The sequence below is a fragment of the Brassica napus genome, chromosome C4, assembly GCF_020379485.1.
Source record: "Brassica napus cultivar Da-Ae chromosome C4, Da-Ae, whole genome shotgun sequence".
Lineage (NCBI taxonomy): Eukaryota > Viridiplantae > Streptophyta > Magnoliopsida > Brassicales > Brassicaceae > Brassica > Brassica napus.
The window spans coordinates 54,627,245-54,647,592 of record NC_063447.1 but is presented as its reverse complement, the minus strand read 5'-3'; the positions used below and the strand labels follow the sequence as shown (position 1 = coordinate 54,647,592).

The window sequence follows — 20,348 nt, the reverse complement described above, 5'->3', positions numbered from 1 at the left end:
AAAACCAGGAAACACTTACTTGAAAAAGAATCTGATGATGTAGCCCCAATGTAGACACAATATATGACGTGGAGACCTGTTGTGTCTCTCGTGTCCGTTAGAAGATTTAAACATTTTCGAGTTTTAGCCATCCACGGGAGGGCTGTACGACCCTTGCTCTTCATTTACAATACTGACTTCATTCCGACAGTACTCACCAAATTTAATATGTATATGGACACCAAGGCTTTGGGAAAACCGATTTATTTCACCGTTAAATTTTGCTCATTAATTAATATAATCAAACATCTTAGACCATTGCAAATGACTAAAGCATATAGTACCATGACAAATGGAAATTACGAAGTTGGAAAATCTCCAAACCTTAGCAAAGAGAAACCTGTTGAAACTGATCTTAGGTAAAACCAATCAATCGAAAAGAAAATTGAACCTACATTGGATGTAGTCAGTTGGCTTCATTGGTAAAGGTAAAAGCTATAATGTTAAACTAATAAAAGTAAGCTGTTGAAGGATCATTACCTTCTATTCGAGGAACACCAATTCCACACCCATATATGCTTGTCGGCTCTCTTAACATTCCTCCCTACAAAACGAAAGGGGGACGTGTCACAACTGTGGCATCGCAATAACCAGCCTCCAAATCGGAGAAGTGGAGCTAAGTAATCGCTATTCTTGAAAGTTCTAGTTTCCGCAAGATTATGATTCGAAAGAAGTTTATGATTTGACTTGACGACATATACAACAATCTCATCAACCAAAACGTATGATTAACTGCAATATATAACATCATACAGAATCAATAAAAGTCGATCCAATGGGTCGGGATGAAGAGTGAATGAATCCGCCATAAGTGGAGTTGATGCTTGACAGAGAGTGATCTTCGAGATTTCGCAGTGGTGTGACTGTTCAACGCAGGCGGCGAACCCATTTATATTGTGGAGGATGCTAATTCCTCTTTAATTCAAGAGAGTGGGAGTAGTGATGGAGAACTCGTTAATGCTTGGTGGATTAATGTATCCGGAAGACGATAACTTAAGCCGTTATACAGACGAAGAAGATCAGAGGAGGTGAGTTCTGAAGCGTCAAGCCGATTCTGTCTCTGCATCTTCAACAGGAAAACTAACGAAACCTAATAAAAACTGTAACAGCCCATTCCAATAATCAGCTGAAGCAGCTAGCCCAATAACCAAAACTCTCGTGCAAGTTAATAACAGGTTGACAGGTGGCACAAAATGCCCATATATTTTTGCTGATGTGGAGGGCTGAGAAGAGAGAAAAGTCTCTTTTATTATTATAGATAGATAGATAGATAGATACCTCCATACATGAGTTTCCACAATAACATAAAAGTTTTCTCGATGATGAACTTGTAGTCTTATAGTATATACTAGTTCACAAGAGAAGATTATTCATTTTTATGTGACTTAAAGCGAGATACAAACCCACAATCAACTACAACAAACTATCTGGAAACCTGGTTCCAATCATTCCTCATCGTGACTCTACAACAACAACAACATCAACATTAGTTGTGCTATCTTCTTGAAATCATTTTTTTGAATAATCAGGTATATATGTTGTTATCATAATTCTTCAAAATTGTTTTGAACTACACTTGTAGTCAACAAATATAGATCTAAGTTTACCATTAAACTATTTTAGTCTTTTTTTGTAATCAAGATACATACTCAGTTAAGACTGTGAAAACAACACTGGTAACTCTGCGTCTATATGAACGATCCATATGAACGACGAAAGATGATTGTTTCCGAGCACTGCGTGCAAGGCTGTCTGTGCAATTGTTCTGCGTTCGGGGTACATGTATGAACTTTGAGTGGTTGAAGCTCTCCTTCAGGAGTTGAATATCTTTTGCAAAAGTAGGTCATTATGCTCGCTCGGAAACCATATTCATCAATGTCTTGTATATGGTTTAACATCGTGTAGCCATTTTTGTAGTGGTTGCATTTTGCCCGAACAATAATGAAGTTCACATCTATAAATCATCACAAGACCATTGGGGGAGGTTACATGTCCTTGAAAAGGTGAAACCTTTCTGTCTCCTTCTCAAACTAATGACCATGCACTCCTTTCCTTTGTGATCTCCCTTTCAAATTAATTTCATGATTTTTTTTTTGTTTGAACTGTTGCAGCATGACCAGATTGTTTCTGGAATAGATTGGAGCTCAAAGTCCAACAAAATCGTCACTGTTTCCCATGACAGGAACTCGGAAGTTGCAACCTTAAGGAAGTTGTTCATCTACTTCCTGCTATGGGAACTGCAAACCTTTTTATTTTTGTTATGTGAATTTTGAATTCTTGAAGGTACGTCTGGAGTCTGGAAGGAGGTGAATGGGTACCAACTCTTGTTATTCTTAGACTGAATCGTGCTGCACTTTGTGTCCAATGGAGTGCCAAAGGTAAAGCTTATCAGATCCCAAAGTTACAACTTATTTAGATTCATTGTCTAAGGAATATTTAACACCTGCAGCTTCAAATGTAATTTCATACTATATTTTTGTTCAATTAGAGAACAAGTTTGCTGTTGGAAGTGGTGCTAAAACTGTTTGTATATGCTATTATGAGCAAGAGAATAACTGGTAATTCTTGGATTTTTCTTCATTATTAATTTTGGATTTTTCCTAGGCATGTTGCCTCACTTTTTGCAACGAATGGAGTTGATAGTCTATTAAATGGTATTCTGTTATGCAATTTGGGCTATCTACATAAATGTGTATTGTATAAAGGTTTTGGAATTATCTGGAATATGTGTAGGTCTTGCAAAGTATATAATGAATTCATGTAAGTTGCATTTTGGTAGGCTGACATTATTGCTTGGTTTGACTATTCTCAGGTGGGTCAGTAAACTTATCCGGAAACGGCATGAATCTTCAGTCACAAATGTTGCTTGGCATCCTAATAATGTGAGTACAATCAACACCAACCTCGTGTACTTCAGTAGCTAAAATACTAATTAGGCTCTCTATAGATCCTTTATCTACCTAAAAGATTCTATAAGTTGGCCACTGGATAGAGTACATGATCCATAAAATAGAATATCAATCTCCACAAACTAGCTTATCTTCTAAGTCATGGTTCTAACTTCTGATTGTCTGTTTTGCATTAGATTCTTCTGGCAACGACGTCTACAGATGGAAAATGTCGGGTATTTTCAACATTCATCAAAGGAGTTGACACAAAGTAAGCTCATTACTTGAACGTCTACTTTAAAACCAGGCCAGTTTCTTATTTGTCTTCACTGACTTGGCTGATAAAGGGATTCAAAAGCAGGCTCACCAGCGGAATCTAAATTCGGGGAGGTTTGTTTTCTTTGGCAGGCTTCCTCGTTTTAGTAATTTTTTCTCACCCTCTCATCTAATACTAGGGAGCTTATTTTCTGCTCTGTTTTTGTTGAAGCAGCAAATTCTTCAGCTTGATCTTTCATATTCTTGGGCTTTTGGTGTGAAATGGTCTCCAAGTGGAAACACCTTAAGCTTATGTAGGTCAGAATATCCTTAACCTTGAGATGTGTCCCCATTGCAATCTACTGAAATTATACAATTAGATGATTTTTACAACACGCTGTCTCACTTCCTATGTATCTGTAATCTTTGTATAGGTCATAGCTCCATGATTTACTTTGTTGATGACGTTGGTCCTTCTCCTTTAGCCCAAAGCGTTGCATTTCGAGATTTGCCTCTTCGTGATGTTGATATATTATCTTGGAACTTTCTGTTTTCAGGTGCTCTTTATTTCTGAGAAAATGGTGATAGGCGCTGGTTATGACAGCAACCCAATGGTATTTGCTGCAGATGATACTGGAATATGGTGTGTAGCTCTCATAAATATCTGCTTAATTTAATTGTCTCCTCTTCTTAGCTGTTTGCGTACAAGTGATACTTAGATCACAGGCCATATAATTTAATTATGATCCTCACCCTGATGATTGCTTTGTTTAGGAGCTTTATCAGATACATCGGAGAGAAGAAAGCGGAATCCTCAAGTGCCAGCAGTTATAGTTCCCAGGTGCATACCAAATTTTTTTTTTTATATTTGTTGAAATATGAGTGATACTTTAGCTTATTCCTGAATTTTTCATCAAACATAAGAAACCTTATCTGTTCTGTTTTGTCTAACCCGTCTGTCCATTGTGTTATGTTTTCAGTTTTCCGAAGCATTCTACGGTCAGTCAAAGGCTACAACAGCCAATGAAGCTTCCGAGTCCTCTAAATCACGTGGAGGCGTTCATGATAACTGCATACAGTAAATAACTTTGGTTTTACAAAACCACCTGCAAAGCAGTGTCTCATTGACTCTTTGTATTCTAATGTCTGTTAAAGCTTAACCTGTAATATTTCCTGACCCTTGCAGTTCCATTGTATCTCTTAGCAAAGCTGGGAGTCCTAAAGTAATGCGATTCAGCACTTCAGGTCAGTTCATATTAGTCCTTCATGCAATCAGCCGATTCATTTTCATTCATTTGCTTGTGTATCGGTTTGTTACTTGTAGGATTGGATGGCAAAATAGCTATATGGGAACTAGAGAACATGCAAGAAGAACTTGGCCATCAGTTTTAATAAACACATAAACAAAAACAAATCTGGATTTACTTAATTTGTATATCAGATTCTTTTGTTTTTCCCAGTATTTTGTAAGCATTGACAATTTCTTAATTGTTTCACTTTGTAAACTTATAATAATAAAGTTTGGAACGGTATCCTCGGATTACTCTCACTTATTTCAAATTTAACTACTGTCCTGTCCTAAGAAACTTCCAGAAGCAGATGCGCAGAGAGATACACAGATTGAAGAACAATCGATTATATGTCTTCAAGATCATTATTTTTTCGTCCCATAAGCGATGAAGTTCACACTTATGTCATCTGACAATAACCATCTTCCTGTTATTGGGTTGTACACAAATCCAGCCATCTCCTTCACCTGCAAACCATAGTTTCATGTTACCATTTCTACCACAGTATATATTTGAAACAATCCTCTAAAGATAAACATATGAACAATCCTTCTTGTTCACATCGAGAGACTCTTTCAGTCAGCTTAAGATAAAGTTCTTGAGACTGCCACATAGGTGTTACTAAACGGGGAGGGAGTTGGCTTACATCGATTGAAGCGCGTTGTAGTATCATAGTAAGTTCTTCAGGAGTTAGAAAACTTGACCACTCGTGTGTGCCTTTAGGAAGCTGCAGGTGATTTGATCATACAAAGGATCAAATGTAAAAATCAACAAACACATGCCAGGAAATGGTGTGAAACAGAGGATAGATGAGATTTGAAACTGAAGGATACCCATTGTAGAATGTACTCTGCTGCAACAATGGCTGATGCATACGCTCGCATAGAGCGGTTAATTGTAGAAAGTATCGTGGCTCCGTTGGGGATGGTCAATGCTGACAACGAGTTGCAGAACTCTGCAGGGTTTGCTACATGCTCGATGACCTTCATTGTAGAAATCAGAGACAATGCCCATGAAAATGAAACTGGAAAGCACTAAATAATGGAACTAGTATAAAATATGAGATGAAGTTTGACAAAACCTCTAAGGCAAGAACAGCATCAAACGTCCTCCCTTCATCCACTAGCTTTTCTGGCCAAGAGAATACTATGTAAGCAAGTAGACATAGGAGAGAAAACACAAAACACTAACTTAAATTGTTCATCATCTAAGGTAATAGGATAAAGTAGTACCTGCTGTAGTGCATTGGTATTCAATTTTTGAAGTCATAGGATCCATATCCTGCAGAGACATTTCATTAAACATACAACAAAGAATGAAAGTCAGGATAGAGAAGAAGTGCATCATATGGATGACACGAAGTTATCTACATAATCAATGATACAATCAAGTAAGAGACCTTACAGCGTGAAGACGAGCAATTTTGACATTCTTATCAACAGCATCAATCCCTGTGACAGTTGCTCCCAACCGTGCTAGAGGCTTCAAACCAAAAAAAGAACAACACGCCACTAGTCACCAAATCAATTTCATTCCAAGCTGTAACCACAAACTCTCTTCTAATGAATAGGTAACTGATGAAAAAGAATACCTCGGAAAGAAGTCCACCGCCACAACCTACATCAATAAGTCTCAGCCCTTCAAAAGGCCTAGCAGAACTCGGATCCTTACTGAGAAGAACACAGAGTTAATCCAACAGAGAAGGATACAACATAAAAGAAGAAAACAAAAAGTATACATAAGAAGTTTGCACCTGAAATGCCTGCATAAGGTGGAGCGGATGAAAGCCAACCGAGTTGGATTCATCAGATGCAACGGCTTAAACGGCCCTTCAGAATGCCACCTTCATATAATACCAATAGAGTACATTAAATCATGCAAAGCCCTAAAAGCTCAAAGCTTTAATCTTTTTAAAGAGAACCCATTAACACCGATCACATCTTCGAAGTCTTTACCTCGAATTAAACATAATGTAACAAACCCTTTACACACTAAGGTTCAATTCCTAAAAGCATAGAGCAAAGCAAATCACGCAAAGCCCTCAAAGACTCAAGCTTTGATCATTTTAAAGAGAACCCATCAACACTTCATTGATTCAAGCTTAGAAGACGAACCAGGTATCAGCAATGGCAGAGAATTTGGCAAGTTCTTGTTCATTAAGAGAAGATGTTGTCAACGCCGTGCTTCGGCTTTTGTTGGAAGCTTTGTCTTCCAAAGTTTGGATCTTTTGATGCGCGGAAGACAATGGTGGCGACGAAGCATCAGTTTCTGAGGTCGCGAACCACCGCCGGTGAAGAAAGCACGATTGAGGTATGATTGAGTGAGATAGTCGACGAGCAGAGAGAATCCTTTGCATTTGATTCATTTTCCTCGAGAAAATAATAGCGATTGCGAGATGATGAGGAAGAGATGGCGTGTAGGAGTGTAGCAAAAGGCGGTGAGTGACGTCGGGTTTTTCGCCGCCGACGCAGAGAAAGTGATGGAAGGGGAGGGGTAAAATTGGAATTTAAAAGGAATGTGGTGACTGATGTATATGGGCTACTCTGAGCTAGCCCATTTAGTGCGCCTTTTAAGTGGATGGATTTAACTATTAATATGGGGGCCTATATTAGTGAAAAACCTATACTGTTTTTTGATACGGGCGGCCAGTGGAGCGCTTTGATACCAATTCGGATATTTCGGTTCAGATTTGGATACTGCGTTTAAATTATTCTAAAAAATTTATATATTTTAAATTTTTAAAAATAAAAAGAAATATAATATATAAATTTGAGTAGTGTAAGCCAAAATACTCAAATTTAAAATAAAAATTGGTTTCTCCTAGATATTTTGAATGAAGAATAAATATATATTTTATGTGTTTTAATGTTTTTAGTATTGTTTAGCTATTTTAGATATTTATTTTTGACTATTTCTATATGTTTTCAAATATTCTGGAAAATTTTAAAATAGCTTATACATTTTGAAATTTTTGGATATTAAATCTAAAATAGCTAATATATGCAAGACTATAAATATTATTTAGATATACTATCCGAAATATTTCGGTTTGGATCGGATTCGGTTTCGGTTATCTTCGGTTATCTAAATGCCAAAATTTTGAACCCGTTCGGATATTTAACCGGTTTAAGTTCGGGTTGGTATTACTTTTTCGGATCGGACTCGGTTTGATTTTTCAGGTTCGGTTTTTTGTCAAGCCCTAGTTTTTGAGATGTATAAAAAACAAAAAATAAATAATGTAGGATTATAAAACGGATTAAATGAAATTAGACTAGGTCTGGGCAAACAAATGAATCCGATAGAATTTGGTGCTGGACAAATATCTAAATAGGATTTAAGATTAGATATTTTGGGAGTCAACCCCCCCAGCCTCTTTTATTTAGTTTTGGATAATTTGGCTATTTTCAGGTATTTTTAGGAAGTTTAGATAGTTTTCATATTATAATTTTATGTTAATGTAGATGATTGTGGATAGTTTATATATTGTAATCAGAATTCTGGATAATTTAGATTTTTGATTTTTTTGGATAATTTTTGAAGTCTGAAAAAAAAACAGAACTGAATCATGCCAAAAAATAGAAGAAAAACAATCCGAATGAAATTTGAAAGCTCAACCCAATCCAAACGGGTATCCAAATGTCGATTTTTTGTTTTTGTTTTTAAACTCTCCTACAAAATTGTGTACCTCTTTTAAAGCAATTCAGAAAAAGAAAAACATCTGGACTTTGAATTTAGAAGTTGGTGTGAGGAAATAAATGTTAAGATCGCACAAAATTCAAAAGATTAGTTGGCTTTGGATATGTTGGAATCAGTTGTTTTCATCTATAGTAGTTTTCAAACGAAGGTCCCACGATCGAATAAGAAATCTCATTCCCATTATAAATTCACATCATTATAACCGATAATATATGCAAGTGTGTACTATACCACAGATTCACATCGACTTTTCCAAGTACACAAATTATTAAAACGAAGATATTTACAATAACCGTATTTGATTACACTGCAAGAAAACAGCGACATACTGAGATAAAAAATCATCGATATGTCGTCGGAATAACGTTATTCCGACGACATACCGACGAAACAAGTCATCGAAAATAACTCCTCGGAAATTCATTTTTCCTCGGAAATTCCTCGGAATTTTCTGACGGAATTCCGAAGAAACAAATTTCCGAGAAAATTCCGAGGAAACAAATTTCGGAAACAAATTTCCGAGGAAATTCCGAGGACCACCAGTTCGTCGGAAAGCTCCTCGGAATATACCGAGGGAGAACTTCGTCGGGATATTTCGATGGACTTTCCGATGGTCCAATCCTCGGAATTTCCGACGAAATATTCCTCGGAATTTTCATCGGAAAATTCCGAGGAACGGGTCCCTCGGAAAATTCCGAGGAACGTGGTCCCTCGGTATATTCCGAGGAACATGTCCCTCGGTATATTCCGAGGAACGGGGTCCCTCGGTATATTCCGAGGAAGATGTCCCTCGGTATATTCCGATGGTTCATTTCCTCGGAATTTAAAAAAAATTAATTTTTTTTTAAAAATAAAAATTTTGAAATTTAAATTCGAAAATATAAAATTAAAATTAAAATTGAAATCATATTAATTAATATTCAAAGTTTCACAAATAAAAATAAAACATTCCGAGTTTTTGGAAAAAAAAAATTACGGGTCTGGCACGTCCGGGAACACCTCGTTCGGGTACATCCTCTGCATCATCTCCATCATTTGCTGGTTCAGCCTCCTCTGTGCCTCATAGCCCGCCTGTTGAGCCGCCATCTGGGTCTCCAACAAAGATATGCGATCATCCTTGTCCTTCAACTGAGCCGTAAGTACTTCTGGATCAACAAAGGGCGGTGGTGCAGAAGAAGGAGAAACCGACCGGGTGCGACGACCCAAACCGACCAAACGTCCCTTCTTCTTTGGAACCGACTGAAATAGAAAATATCCAAATTTAAATCAAGAAATAAATAAATTGAACTTTTAAAAAAAAGAACTTACGGATTCAACGATTTCGTTGATTCGAAACCGGGACAAGTTGGTCGAAGCCGTCGAAGTGTCATCCTCAGTTTGAAGCTGAGACACTTCGTCCTGCACCTGAGTTTGGACCAGGCTGACCACTTCCCTCACAAGACTGTCATCAATCTGGCCGGTCTTCTTGTTGGTATACGCCCTCTTCATTAGGGCAAGATCATCAACCGGCTCGCCATCATTTTCTTCCGCCTTGAAAAAAATATAAATTAAAGAAACATTAGAAATTAGAAGAAATGCACAAAAAAATAAAATTTCAAAATTTAAATAATTGAAGAAAAAGCGGCTGAACTTACCATGCGATCTCCCAAAGAGGCAATAGATTGAGCACCCAAGTTATGCTTGAAGATGTCATTCCCTTTACGGTCGCTCCTGCGGTTGGTGGAGTTGGTGGAAGAAGTTTCTTTCGTCTCTTCCTTATCCCAATGCGCACACAACTCCGTCCAGACCGTGTTGTCTATCGACTTTGGGACCTTTTGATAAAAAAAAAAGAAAATAGTTAAATAAATTTAAAAATCGTTTATTAAATTTAAAAAATTGTTTAATAAATTAAAAACAAACCTTGTTGATTTCCCACTTCTTCTTCCACTCGTGGATCTGCTTCCCATAGTTTTCCATAACTTTATGGACGAAGTGTTGACAGATAAAGAGCGTCTCATCGGAATTCCAGTTGAACTCTTGCTGGAAAAAAAAACACAATTAGTAGAAAATTTATATTAAAGATTAAAAATATAAGTAAAAATTAGAATACTTACCGCAAACTGACGAAACCGCAGATGCTGCTTGTCGGTAGAGAAGTGAGTGAAAGTCGGATGTCCCCTGTCGAGGGCCGAGTACATCATACGGTTGATTCATGCGCTGATCCCGTTCCCGGATCGGTTGAACCTAACAAAAAGAACAAACGGTTAATAATGAATCAAATTTTAAAGAAAAAAAAATATGTTTAATTACCATGTTTGACCCCGTCCATGTGGATACGGAGTGAGATAGGGAAGATGGTCACGACCGGGCTGTCGAACCAACTCCGCAACACTCATCACTCCCGGAGGAGCAGGAGCGAGTGCAGCAGCAGGAGCGAGTGCAGCAGCAGGAGCGAGAGGAGCATGAGCGGGTGCAGCAGAGGAAGATGTATGGTAGGAGCTGTGGGGCGAAGGAAAATCCTGAAAATGGCTGGAATCCCGAGACTGGCTCCCCGTACCACCACGACCACGACGCTGTCGAGGCCGGGTCTGATCATCATGAGACCTGTAAATTAAAAAAAAAATTTTTTAATATAAATAGAAATATATAAATTAATTTTTTTAAAAAAAAATCTCAAATAACAGTTTTTAATCACAAAAAAAGTTTTATAGATATTAAAAATGTTTAATAAATATATAAAAATAGTTCTAATAAAAAAAATAGTTTTAATAAATAAAAAATAGTTTAATAATTACAAAAAATAGTTTTAATAATATTAAAAATGTTTAATAAATATAGAAATTTATATAATATAAATATATATATTTTTTTAAAAAAAAAATCCCAAATAATAGTTTTTAATCACAAAAAAAGTTTTATAGATATTAAAAATGTTTAATAAATATATAAAAATAGTTCTAATAAACAAAAAACAGTTTTAATAAATAAAAAATAGTTTAATAATTACCAAATCAAGTCGGTATATGGGAAAATGAGCCCTACCATTCTCATCAACATGAAGTTCTGAACGAGCACATATATCGACTAAATCCAGTCTTGACTTCAAATTATCCTTTGTTTTGCCTTGAACATTAAGGATCGTGTTCATGAGATTGTCAAAAAATTTCTTCTCAATATGCATGACATCTAAATTATGCCTTAACAGATGATCCTCCCAGTATGGCATATCCCAGAAAATACTTTTTTTGTGCCAGTTATGTAGGTCTCCAACAGCATCTACCGGAAAACGCTCATGTCCACCGACGTCTGGCATCCTTTCTGCACCAAAATCTCTTAGTTGTGTCTTCAAATCTTTCCCACAAATTTCCGGAGGTGGACTGTCAAACACCCTCTTGTTCTTCGTAAACAAATTCCTACTCCTACGATATGGATGATCAGGTGGTAGGAATCTCATGTGACAGTCAAACCAACACGTTTTCCTTCCGTGTTTTAGTTGGAAAGCATCAGTGTTATCTTGACAATATGGACATGATAGCCTTCCATGCGTTGTCCATCCAGATAACATACCATATGCTGGAAAATCACTTATTGTCCACATTAGTACTGCCCGCATTTGAAAATTTTCTTTACACGAAACATCGTATGTTTCAGCGCCTTGAGCCCATAGTTGTTTCAACTCATATATTAGTGGCTGAAGAAACACATCAAGTGATCTTTTAGGATGCTCTGGTCCGGGAACGAGAATCGAGAGAAACAAAAACTCTCGTCGCAAGCACAAGTTTGGGGGTAGGTTGTATGGTGTAAGAATGACGGGCCATAGAGAATACTGTCTTCCACTCTTGCCAAACAGGCTGAAACCATCAGTACATAATCCAAGGTAGACATTTCTTCTCTCATACGCAAACTCGGGATACTTTGATTGGAAATGCTTCCACGCTTTTGCATCTGAATGATGTCTGATCTCACCATCTGTTGAGTGCTCCGCATGCCATCTCATTGGTTGCGTTGTGCGTTCAGACAGATACAACCTCTGCAACTTTTCCGTCAAAGGCAAATACCACATCCTTTTATATGGCACTGGAACTCTTCCACTCGTATCTTTATAACGAGGCTTTCCACAAAATTTGCATGTAACCCGCTGTTCATCCGCTCTCCAATAAATCATGCAGTTGTCGCTGCATACATCTATTACCTGATACGATAAACCAAGACCAGCTACGAGTTTCTGAACTCGTAGTATGAACCATGAGCTACATTATCCTCGGGTAGAATACCTTTTACAAAATCAGCAATCGCATCCACACAGTCATCAGCCAAATTATAATCTATTTTAATGTCCATCAATCTTGTAGCAGATGATAAAGCTGAATGACCATCTCTGTAACTTTCGTACAATGGTTGCTTTCCAGCATCCAACATATCATAAAATCTCCTGGCTTGTGCATTGGTAAATCTTCCCCTCTAAAATGATCATTTACCATCTCCTCAGTACCTACACCATAATCTACATCCGTTCATATTGGTTCTTCTAATCTAACCGCTGGCTGAGGTTCGCTAGTACTACCATGTTCATAATCAGTTTCCCCATGATGATACCAAATTTTGTAACTTCGTGTAAACCCACTCAAATATAGATGAGTCCAAACATCCCACTCTTTAATAACTTTTCTATTTTTACAATTAGAGCAAGGACATCTTAACATACATGTTTTTGTTTCCGGTTGTCGGTGAACTAACCCCATGAATTCGGTTATACCTCGTTGGTATTCTTCCGTAAGCAATCTCGTGTTCGGATCCAAATGAGGTCGATCGATCCAAGAACGAAAATAATTTGAAGAAGACATGTTTTTTATGAATCAAATTCGTGTGTAAAAAGAGTAAGAGAGAGCATGAAGATATGAAGTGAATGAAGAGGAAGAGGGGTGCTTGTATTTATAGTTGAAATCCTGCCGACAGACCGAGGAAATTCCGACGGAATTCCAATGGAAACGGCTAGTTTGTCGGAATTTCCTCGGAATTTTTAAAATCTCCCAACGGCTCTCTAACTGCTATAATATATCCTCGGAATTCTTCGATTTTTTCCGAGGAATACATTTTTCTTCGGTATTCCATAAGAATATTCCGACGGATTAGTATTCCTCCGGAATTCCGTTGGTATATTCCGAGGAAATTCCGAGGAAACCAAATTTTGTGTTTCCTCGGGATATTCCGAGGATTTCATTTTCCGTCGGAATGTCCGTCAGAATACCGCTGTTTTCTTGTAATGTTAGGATTTGATATGGCGTATCCACAATATCATTCAACTTATATTGTTACTATTTATTTTATATACAATACGAGATTAAGTTATAAACATAACCGTTAAGCAAGAACAGTTATATTTTAGTTTGTTTTGGTACTTGTAACAACAAAACATAAAACATCTAGTTAGCGTAAAATCTTACTTCCTGTTAGTAAATATAAGATGTTTAGAATAGTTTTTATGTTCCAATACGTAAGATGTTCTCATATTTCTAGGTAGTTTTAAGTTTATCAAAAACTGTGTAACCAGTCAAATTTAATAGTTCTATTTTGTAATTGGTTGAATAATTTTTAATTTAAAAATTTAATGATATTTTTTAGATAAAAAGTAACTTTTTAATAAGTGTGTTTAACCTAAAAAATCTTATATTTAGGAACAAAGGTAGTATATCAGTAGGAATGATCGATTAATTTTAGTAAAGACATACAAATTGACCTTTAGCTTGGGGTTTTTTCGGGGGTGATTGGCTGGAAATTTGAATGTATAGAATTGGCTCGTCAAATTTGTGGTTTTAAGGAACATGATGTGACTTTAAGACTTCAATCCATTTGGTCTAACTTCTAAGTAAAAGTTATAGAACTAACTGGTTTAATTTTAACTCTCAAGTCTTCTACAAATAATTTTCATATCCGAAATGTTGTATCTCATCTTTCTTTTTTTTTTTCAATTGAGACCCAAATTATGTATAACCTTTATTGATATTATTTGACTATAGTTATAGACTCAATAATTTATTAAGCATACAAATTAATTTTTATATTCTCAGCTGATTATGAAATAACTAAAAACACTATAAATTACGTTTATGTCGGCATATCCATGGGGTTACACTCCTAATTTTAAAAATAAAAAAGAATAATTTATTTGTTTCCCACTAGAAGAATTAAGAATAATTATTCTTACTCCACTTTTGTTTTGATTAGTTAGTTTTTAACAACCCTAAAGTAATTATCTTTTCCCACAAAATTAACTTTTTGAAAAAACAGTTTATAAGAAATTTAGTGCTAAAAGATTTGATATTTTTACTCCATCAGTCCATAGTTTTGATTTACTATTCAATACTAGATACTTTCTCCGCGCTATGCGTGGATAATATATTTAAATTTGTTACATTTATCATTTTTATTTGTATTTGAATTTTTGTATATTAAATTATATATAACTAATTTTTAAATTTGATTGTTTTTTAGTTTGAAGTAAGTATTTCTATTATATGTAACATAATTAACTAATAAAATATGAAGAATCAAGCCCGAGATTTTAGAGTTATGTAAAAAATATAATTATGTATAAAACATAAATTATCTTAGGCTTTGATTGGTAGAGCATTATGCTCTACATTATCCAATCAACAATTGTCAGAAAAGCAATTAGAGAAGCATTTACTAAATGCTAATGCTCTCTAAATACTCTCTAGCCAATGCTCTCTAGCCAATGCTCTCATATGAAGCTTTTATAAGAGCATTTGCATTTATAATTTATAAACTTAAAGATAACATATAATTAATTAATTTATTTTATCTAATAATATCATAAAATTATTTTTATATCCAGAAAATAAAATTTTGATTTCTAAAATTAATTTCCAATAAAAAATATTTTTTTAAAAAAATAGTATTTCACATTTAAAATATAATTTAATATATTTCAAATTTGAAAAATTATTTTTAGAAATAGATATTTTATAAACATAAATTTTAAATTGTTAAATAAAATAAATTAATCATATATCTTTTTAATTTTATAAGTTAATATATTTATATATATATTAGAAATATATTCATTAAAAATAAATATATTATATGTTATATACTAATTTTTATAATAATTTAAAATATCATACTTATACAGCTATACCAATCATCATATTAAACAGTTTAGCAAAAGCATACAGCTCCTCCAGCATACTGCTTCTATAGCATAGTGCTACTGCTAATGTTAATGCTCTACCAATCAAGGCCTTAGTTTAAAAGATCGGAATCTCATCTCGAATAAATTCACAAAAAGAAAAAGTACTCCAATAACCTGCTTAAAATATAAAACCCTCTTTTCTAAAAAAAAAAGTACTGAACAATAATCTTTTACGTGTAATAGTTGAAAACTGACAATTGAACATCGATCTAGAATATTATTTTAATATATATAATGGTAAAATAATAATTGTAATAAACAAATTTTGAATTTTGTAATATTACATGAATTAGAAGTCTTTAAAATCTAAAATATATTTTATTAACATAATATATTGTTATTCAATTTATTATTTTGACGTTACAAAATATTGCTTTAGTTTTATTTTTATATTATTTTTTAATAATTTAGCTTCTTTTAAGTAATTTTAAAATTATCAAGAATATAATATATTTAAAATTATTTATTTAAATATATCCAAATATGATGTTTCATTTTTATGTGTGTTTGCGTTGAACATATTTAATTTGTAGTTTGTATATTACATAACACCTTGTTGCGTGTCGTTCTATGGATTTAATAAATGTGTTGTCATTTCATTTTTATTACTACTAACATATTTTTTTAGTGATCAGTGATAATGTATTTTAAACGTTATGTATTATATTTTATCGTAAATTTTCTAACTCTTCATGCTGACACTTTTTTTAGAATATTTTAATTAGATAATAGGTTTAAAGATGCAAATAAAACTGGGCATGTTGTAAATTTAGACTTTTTAGTGTAACTGAGCACTATCAACTATGGAAATTATATTATGATTTTATTTTACTAAAGCTTGCTTTCTGTGTATATTTTTTGTTTTATTTTGTATTTTTACAATTTTATTCTCTTATTCTTTAATTGCAGAGAATTGTTATTTTCAATTTTTGTTTCATATGCCTCAAAATCTTCGGTTGATTTTTGTTTGTTTTCTTTCTCCAATTACAATGTACAGTTCGACCGTTTATTTTTTTTGTGGGATCAAACTACTAATATCATCAGATTGAAAAGGTTAAACTCCAAGAATGAAGTGAGTATTTGTGCTAGAGAAAACTGATTTAGCTTCATGTCTATATAGAGTTAGTTTATAGATTACTCTATTTATTTCAATATCCAATAAATATATAATTACATTGAAATATAAATACAATTTATATAGTGAAACAAAAAATACTTTAAAACCATTATATTATAAAAAAAAGAGAATATTCAAATTATATTGAAACATTAGAATAGTAAGAATCAGAAAAGATGAAATCTCAACGTCGATCATTTACGTCGGTCATGCCTTAGACCATCTCCAATGTATCCCTCTTATATTTTTTTTCTCTAAAATAGATGAATATCATAATAGAGATGAATTTGTCTCCGATGTACTTTTCTATTTTCTCTCCTCAAAAAGAATATTTTTGATATATTCTTTTCTAAGTTTACAAATAATATTTTTTATTTGTGAAAGTTGAAAACCAACCCAATTTATTTTAGTATTTTATAAAATTATGATATCATTTACAATAAATATTTCTTTACAAACTATTATGTAAATAAAAAATATACTTATATTTATATATATAATATATTTTCACTAAAAATATATTTTCGGTTATAATTGTTTAAGTAAAAAGTTAAAGGATCATTTTGAAAAAGCAAATAGAGGAGGTGACATGACAAAAATATAGTTTCTCATTGGTCGATTATTTTCGCCTACGTGGACACTCTATCTAAGGCTTATATCCTTTTTTTATTACTTGTTTGATATTTAATACTTAATTTTTAATATATTTTTGAACCATCGCGATAAATAAAAAAATTTTGAATTCTTAACTGGTTTCAAGATCCAATGATAATTAAATAACTCTATATACATAAATGATTTTATTTGGTAACAATCGCACAAAGGACAACAACTCCAAGCTTGTAAGACTTTGACATTACAGAATGTTAATAAAGCAGATTAACCGAGACCTCAGGTTTCATCTTGGAAAGGAGCGTCATCTTTGATGCGCGGTGGTCTAACAATGATAAGTCCGTACTCTATAGCTTCTTCTGAGTTGAACATTTTCAATCTGCTCAAATCTTTGAAGATCTGTATCATCATCATTGTTTAATTATTTTCATCATCATCAGCATATGCACTCAGAGGTGTCAATTATTATTATGACAACAAAACTAACTCTTTTTCGCAGGCTGTCCTGCATTTTTGGCTAGTTAGTTGAAGAGGTAATCTCTTATCCTTGAAAGCTCCTTTGCTTCATTTTGAATGTCATCAGCCTGAAGGAATTTTGCAAGTGTATATATATACCTTTACCATGTTACTATAAGAGAGGAAAAATATTTTTTATAGTCCATAGAGATAAGCGGCTTATAGCTGCACCAGCTGACCACGAGCTGCACCAGCAGGTGACTGGAGAGCGATCCTTAACAATGGCATCGCAAACCGTTGACCCTTTCACAGAAAACAATAATTCAACTTCAAGTTCCTCAGAGTCTAGCTAGCATATAAGATCAATTTGGTTTCCACATGCTTCAAAAGAAAGTGAAATAAAGAGTACCTTTTCAGCGGCATCAAGAAGAAAACCTGCAAGGTATTAGGAAAGCCCATTATGTAGGTGTACCTATAGGCATCATCTTCACCCGTGACCAACTCGCTTTCCCTGTACTGCAATAACACAAACCACAAAGATAATGAACCCAACACATTGAAAGGCAAGCCTATTCCAAAAGAAGAACATTGAGAAATACCTGGATTGCAAACTCTTGTGGATCCTGCCACAGAACTCCTATTCAAATTCTGATGCCCATTTGTCAAAAAGCCTGAACAGAATTCCGACAAACAGTTGTAGTAACATTAAATAAATCACTTCACTCATAAGGGACTAACCATATTCGATTTAAAGACAGAAACTTTCGAAAAGATTCAGAAGAAAAAGGAACATACTTGCAGATTGAGGCTTCGATTTAAAGACAGAAACTTTCGAAAAGATTCAGAAGAAAAAGGAACATACTTGCAGATTGAGGCTTCGATTTAAAGACGGAAACTTTCGAAAAGATTCAGAAGAAAAATGAACATACTTGCAGATTGAGGCTTCAAGCCAGAGTACAGCTTGATGCTACAGTTATAAGAAAACATATAAACAATCAGAATCATGTTATTTGCAGAGAGAGAGAAAGTGATTCCCATGAATTCACTATACTTCTTGATGTTTTTGGAGTCCAAAAACGTAGCAGGCGAGCAACAATGAACTGTGAAGATCTACCCAGTCGGAGAACATCGAAGGCGGATTGCGTAACAACATCGGCGGAAGACATTTTCGAAGGATCAATTAATTGAGAGTGATTGTGAAGATTCATCCCACTCGCAATCCTCTCCAATCATATATAAAAGGAAGGAAACGGAGAGGTCGAAAATGTTATTGGGTTGAATGAGAATCACATTAATTAAGGGAATTTACTAGGATACGTTGAACGTCGTTGAGCGTTAAGGAAGATAAAGAATTTGAAAGAAAAAACTTCAGACTAAGTAGAGAGACGGTGAGGTTGAAGAAGAGTCGAAGAACAGAGAAAAAAAGACGTAAACGGAATGTGTGGTTTATTGATTACGTTTTGTAAATTATTATAACTTTTGGTGAAATCTTTTAATAAGAAAAAAAATTTGTTGGAGGAGAAAGAAGCGTTATCGGAGAAGGTAACTATTAGTGAATATACTGGGCCATTGTCCATTGACATCAACATTTGGACTCACAAAAAAAAAACGAAGCCCACCTTTTTTCAGACAATAGTGACGTGTGAAAATAAAATGTTCTGATTGGACGATTTTTTGTGCCTATGTGGACACTCTAAGAGGAGCTTATATCTCCCTTTTAGTATAATATATATATATATATATATATATATATACTAGGGGGTGTCCACGCTTCGCGCAGAATATTGTTTTATTGTTTTTAAATATGATTTTTTGGATTATGTGATAATGTGGATGATGTGATTATTTGTGAAGAGCATTATTTTGTGTTTTATTGTGTTATGTAGTAGTAGATAATAAGTTAATATATTATGTGTATGTCTTTTTAATAATGTGTTGTTGTGTGTATAATATTACTTATTTGAGGTGAAGTGAACTTCTGATGTAAAACATATTAAATTTCAATAACTTTGCATTTAGGCATTTGTTGATTTTAAGATTAACGGCGTCAAAATTGTATTTTAATTTTTCACATTTTGCACATTACTTTTTTCGGATGTTTTTTGCACTCTCCCCATATTTTATCCTTGAACCGTCACCATCTATATATTTCGTTTACCTTTCCGATGTGCAGAGCTTCTCACCATCACTGAGAAAAGACTTACATCCGTGCTCTTGTTTTTCCTCACCTTCTTCTTCTGTGAGATTATCTGGTATTTGTTATAGATCACGCATATTAGTTCCATGTTGTGCGGTTGTTTCTTACGGAGTTGTAGGTTATTTCAGTCAATATTGGTCCTTTTTTCCTTAGATTTTGGCTAATGTTAGAAACTACATCTCGTTGGGTAAAGTTAAAATTTAGCTGTCTTTCTCATCGTTGGTTTACCGTCGCTAGTCTCTGCTGTCTTGGGTTGGTTTTTGGTGATCTGACTTTTATGCTCTTTTTCATAGTTCGAGGATGGCTCCCCAATTTGTTGATTTCATTTCGTCTCCGTTTATCTATTTATTCTCTCATCTCGTTGCACCTTCATAGCTGATTACGTCTCTGGTGGCTCTCTCTTTCGCCATATTTTCTACTCCAGGGTTGGATAGTGTTTTTCTCTATGTATGCTTTGTGCGCTTGGAAGATTGTTATGGTTTCAAGCTTGAGCTCTGATTTCTCAGTGGTTGGCTTCCATTCCTCCCCACTCATGTTGTTTATCTTTTTCGCATGCGTCTCTTCGTGTAGGTATGCAGAGTTAGTCTTTCGAAGCTTTGGTTTCTTC

General features: G+C 34.4%; 2 protein-coding genes across 2 annotated transcripts; one reads left to right on the top strand and one right to left on the bottom strand.

The window, feature by feature from the left end:
- Positions 1 to 981: 981 nt before the first annotated feature.
- Positions 982 to 4,714, top strand: LOC106403798 (actin-related protein 2/3 complex subunit 1A). Its single transcript, XM_048756027.1, has 13 exons — positions 982 to 1,067; positions 2,323 to 2,417; positions 2,528 to 2,597; positions 2,852 to 2,921; positions 3,125 to 3,198; positions 3,275 to 3,317; positions 3,418 to 3,494; positions 3,612 to 3,705; positions 3,740 to 3,825; positions 3,957 to 4,023; positions 4,163 to 4,260; positions 4,369 to 4,427; positions 4,507 to 4,714. Exons 1-13 carry the CDS (start codon positions 982 to 984, stop codon positions 4,572 to 4,574), a joined length of 987 nt encoding a protein of 328 aa, XP_048611984.1. The 3' UTR covers positions 4,575 to 4,714.
- On the bottom strand, positions 4,546 to 7,025 carry LOC106402442 (ubiquinone biosynthesis O-methyltransferase, mitochondrial). Its single transcript, XM_013843179.3, has 9 exons — positions 6,586 to 7,025; positions 6,225 to 6,314; positions 6,063 to 6,141; positions 5,876 to 5,953; positions 5,704 to 5,752; positions 5,553 to 5,602; positions 5,305 to 5,454; positions 5,118 to 5,198; positions 4,546 to 4,938 (listed from the first exon to the last, which is right to left on the bottom strand). Exons 1-9 carry the CDS (start codon positions 6,834 to 6,836, stop codon positions 4,837 to 4,839), a joined length of 930 nt encoding a protein of 309 aa, XP_013698633.1. The 5' UTR covers positions 6,837 to 7,025; the 3' UTR covers positions 4,546 to 4,836.
- Positions 7,026 to 20,348: the final 13,323 nt, after the last annotated feature.